This window comes from Crocuta crocuta, unplaced genomic scaffold (assembly GCF_008692635.1).
Source record: "Crocuta crocuta isolate KB4526 unplaced genomic scaffold, BGI_CrCroc_1.0 scaffold675, whole genome shotgun sequence".
Classification (NCBI taxonomy): Eukaryota; Metazoa; Chordata; class Mammalia; order Carnivora; family Hyaenidae; genus Crocuta; species Crocuta crocuta.
Genome location: NW_027528796.1, coordinates 1,756,281 through 1,759,055, shown reverse-complemented (window position 1 = coordinate 1,759,055; position 2,775 = coordinate 1,756,281). Strand labels below are relative to the sequence as shown.

Here is a 2,775-nt window from a genome sequence, read left to right as displayed (position 1 = left end):
GGGCCCTAGACGTGGGCACAGGGGTCCTAACACCGGAGAGGCAGACAAGGAGGTGATGTGACCGGAGGCAGAGCTCGGAACGCTGTGGCCACGAGCCGGGGGGGCCAGAGTCACCACGCTGGAAAGCGCAGGAGACACCCTCCTCAGGAGTCTCCGGAGNCCCGCCCCATGCCCAGGCCACACCCCCGGATCTCTGCTCAGTAGACCTGCTTTCGGAACTCTGGTCTCCAGAGCTGAGAAAAGAAATTTCTGTTGCTTTAAAGCATCAAGAGGGTGCTCATTTGTAGGGGCGCCTGAGGGGCTCAGTCGGTTAAACGTCCGACTTCGGCTCAGGTCATGATCTCATGGTTCGTGAGTTCGAGTCCTGCGTGGGGCTCTGTGCTGGCAGCTCGGAGCCTGGAGCTGCTTCCGATTCTGTGTCTCCCTCTCTGCCCCTCCCCTGCTCATGCTCTGTCTCTCTTACTCTCAAAAATAAATTAAACATTAATAAAAAATAAAAGAGTGTGATCATTTGCTACAGTCAGCCCCAGGAAGCAAGTGTATGCATGATCGAGATCAGGTTTGTGTGATAAACACAGCTTTCGGTTTGAAATGTCACTGAGATGGGGGCGCCTGGGTGGCTCAGTGGGTTAAGTGTCTGACTTCAGCTCAGGTCATGATCTCACTATTCGTGAGTTCGAGCCGGGGTTCTGTGCTGACACTCAGAGCCTAGAGCCTGCTTCAGATTCGGTCTCCCTCTCTCTCTGCTCCTGCCTCACTCATGCTCTGTCTCTGTCTCTCAAAAATAAACAAACATTTTAAAAAATGTTTTTAAAATGTTACTGAGACAATATAAAATAACAGTAATGATTTAAAAAACAAAATAAACCCTCAGTCCTCTAAGGTGTCTGGTCCAGCCACCCCCAAACCTGGAAGATGATGCTCAAACCCAGTCACGTCCAGTCACGTGTGCGTGGCCTCGAGAGTTGGCCCGCGCTCCCGACACCCCAGACCCCTCGCACAGCAACTGCACCCCTGCACAGAACCTCTGACGCTGGCCAGGCTGACGCCCTGAGCCCCCACAGGCCCCCTGACACCTGTCACCTGCCTGTGTCTTCCCTCCCCTCCTCCCGCAGAGGCCCCGGCCCTGGTCCCGGCCCAGCCCCTGGCAGTGCCTGGTACAAGATCTCATAGTGACTGTTTCCTGGACCCTGAATATCCCACGGGATGCCCCCGGGGCCCACAGATGGGACTGCAGGCTCAGCCCCAGGAAAGTGGGTTCTCTCCGGGAGAATGAGCAACCTAGGGAGGCAGAGGAAGGGGCAGGAGGAAACCCAACCACCTGCTCAGCAAGCAGAGGGCATGCGAAAGCGACCCACAGCCCAGCCACGGGAGGTGAGGGGCAGCCACATGCCACACTCCACCATGCCCACCATGTGGCCGGAGCCACAGGGGCCCTGGGAGCCCAGAGGTTAGAAAGGAGATGTGCCCGGAGCATTCTGGTGGCTGCCTGGCCAGCCACAGGCCCACCCCTCCCGCTGCCCATGAACATGACCCCCACAGCACAAAGCCAGCTCGTCCCCAGGCCACAGCCACGGCCTTCCACCTAGGCAGTGGTTCAAGGCAGGGAGAGCCCCCACTAACCACGGCCAGGGCCCTGCAGGCATCTCCACACTCCCTTCACCTGTTTGCTCTTGGTGACAAACGCAAAAGAATGGGGACCACAGGCTCCAGAGACGGGCACCCACATCAGGAGCCATTCCTGAGGCCGGAATCCAGGCCCCTCCCCCGTTACCACATCCCTAAGACGAGTGTCCAGTGGCTGAGAGCCCCCTCCCCCACATCCACACGATGGCCCCATGCCCACTCAGCGACGCGTTCAGGACCCAGCACGTGGGCGGGACTTTCACCGGCTGCTGGCATGTTCCAGGAAAATAAACAAGCCTAATGAGGGGTCCCTGAAAACTAGCTCCAAACACCAACAAGGAAGGGGATACGATCTGAGTCTCTGCTGGGAAAACACGCACCACAGAGGAGGGCTATAAAAGCCAGCCGAACACCTGGCATGCACACACACTCACACACTCACACACACTCACACGCGCCCTCCTCCAGCCCCCGCCCCCACCATGGCCGCGTCCACCCTNCTGCTGCTGCGCCCCTGCCTCCTGCTGCCGCCCGGCCCCCTGCGTGTCCCTGCTCTGCCGCCCCGCGTGCCCCCGCCCCGCCTGCTAAGACCATCATTCTGATGGGCACGCTCCCCCCAGGGCCAGCTGAGCACTGTGGGGACCCCCAGCTCTTCCCCGCCTCCTTCAGGATCTAGCGCAGCACAATCTGGGCACCCGTGTCTGCGTGAATGCTCACCATCTTGGGACCCTAATAACNCCCCTAGACACCATTTGCCTCCTCCCCAAACACACGTGCGGCGCTAAAGGAATAAACTGCAGTCTGGCCTCTGTGGCCCTCGCCCAGCCCGGGCCTGTTTGGTGCTCTCCCGGCCTCCGGGCTAACGTAGCCGTGGCTCCAGCAGGCCTGCTCCCGGGCCACGGCCTGGGGGTCCTGGGCCCTCCCCGGTGGTCAGCATCTGTACCTCCCAGTGGCTGCGGGTGGCTGTACTCAGTGTTCGCGACTCAGGTGACCACAGCCACCTGGACAGCGGGCCCCTTGGCGAGAAGGCCCCATCGCCCCTGCCTCGCTCTCCCTGCTCAGTCCAGCGCAAGGAGGCAGGGCCTGGGGTGGGCCCTGGGCGGGGGGCAGGCGGGGCCGGGGCCCTGGGGGGGACAGCAGAGGGAGAGT

At 60.8% G+C, this 2,775-nt stretch overlaps 1 protein-coding gene across 1 annotated transcript in view; it reads left to right on the top strand.

The window, feature by feature from the left end:
- LOC144224410 (uncharacterized) overlaps positions 1–2,214 on the top strand; it is a 4,903-nt gene extending 2,689 nt beyond the window's left edge. The window contains exons 5-7 of the mRNA XM_077755363.1: positions 1,116–1,253; positions 1,787–1,872; positions 2,095–2,214. Coding sequence (XP_077611489.1) covers positions 1,116–1,253; positions 1,787–1,872; positions 2,095–2,214 — 344 coding nt within the window. The remainder of the gene's footprint in view (positions 1–1,115; positions 1,254–1,786; positions 1,873–2,094) is intronic.
- The last annotated feature ends 561 nt before the right edge of the window (positions 2,215–2,775 follow it).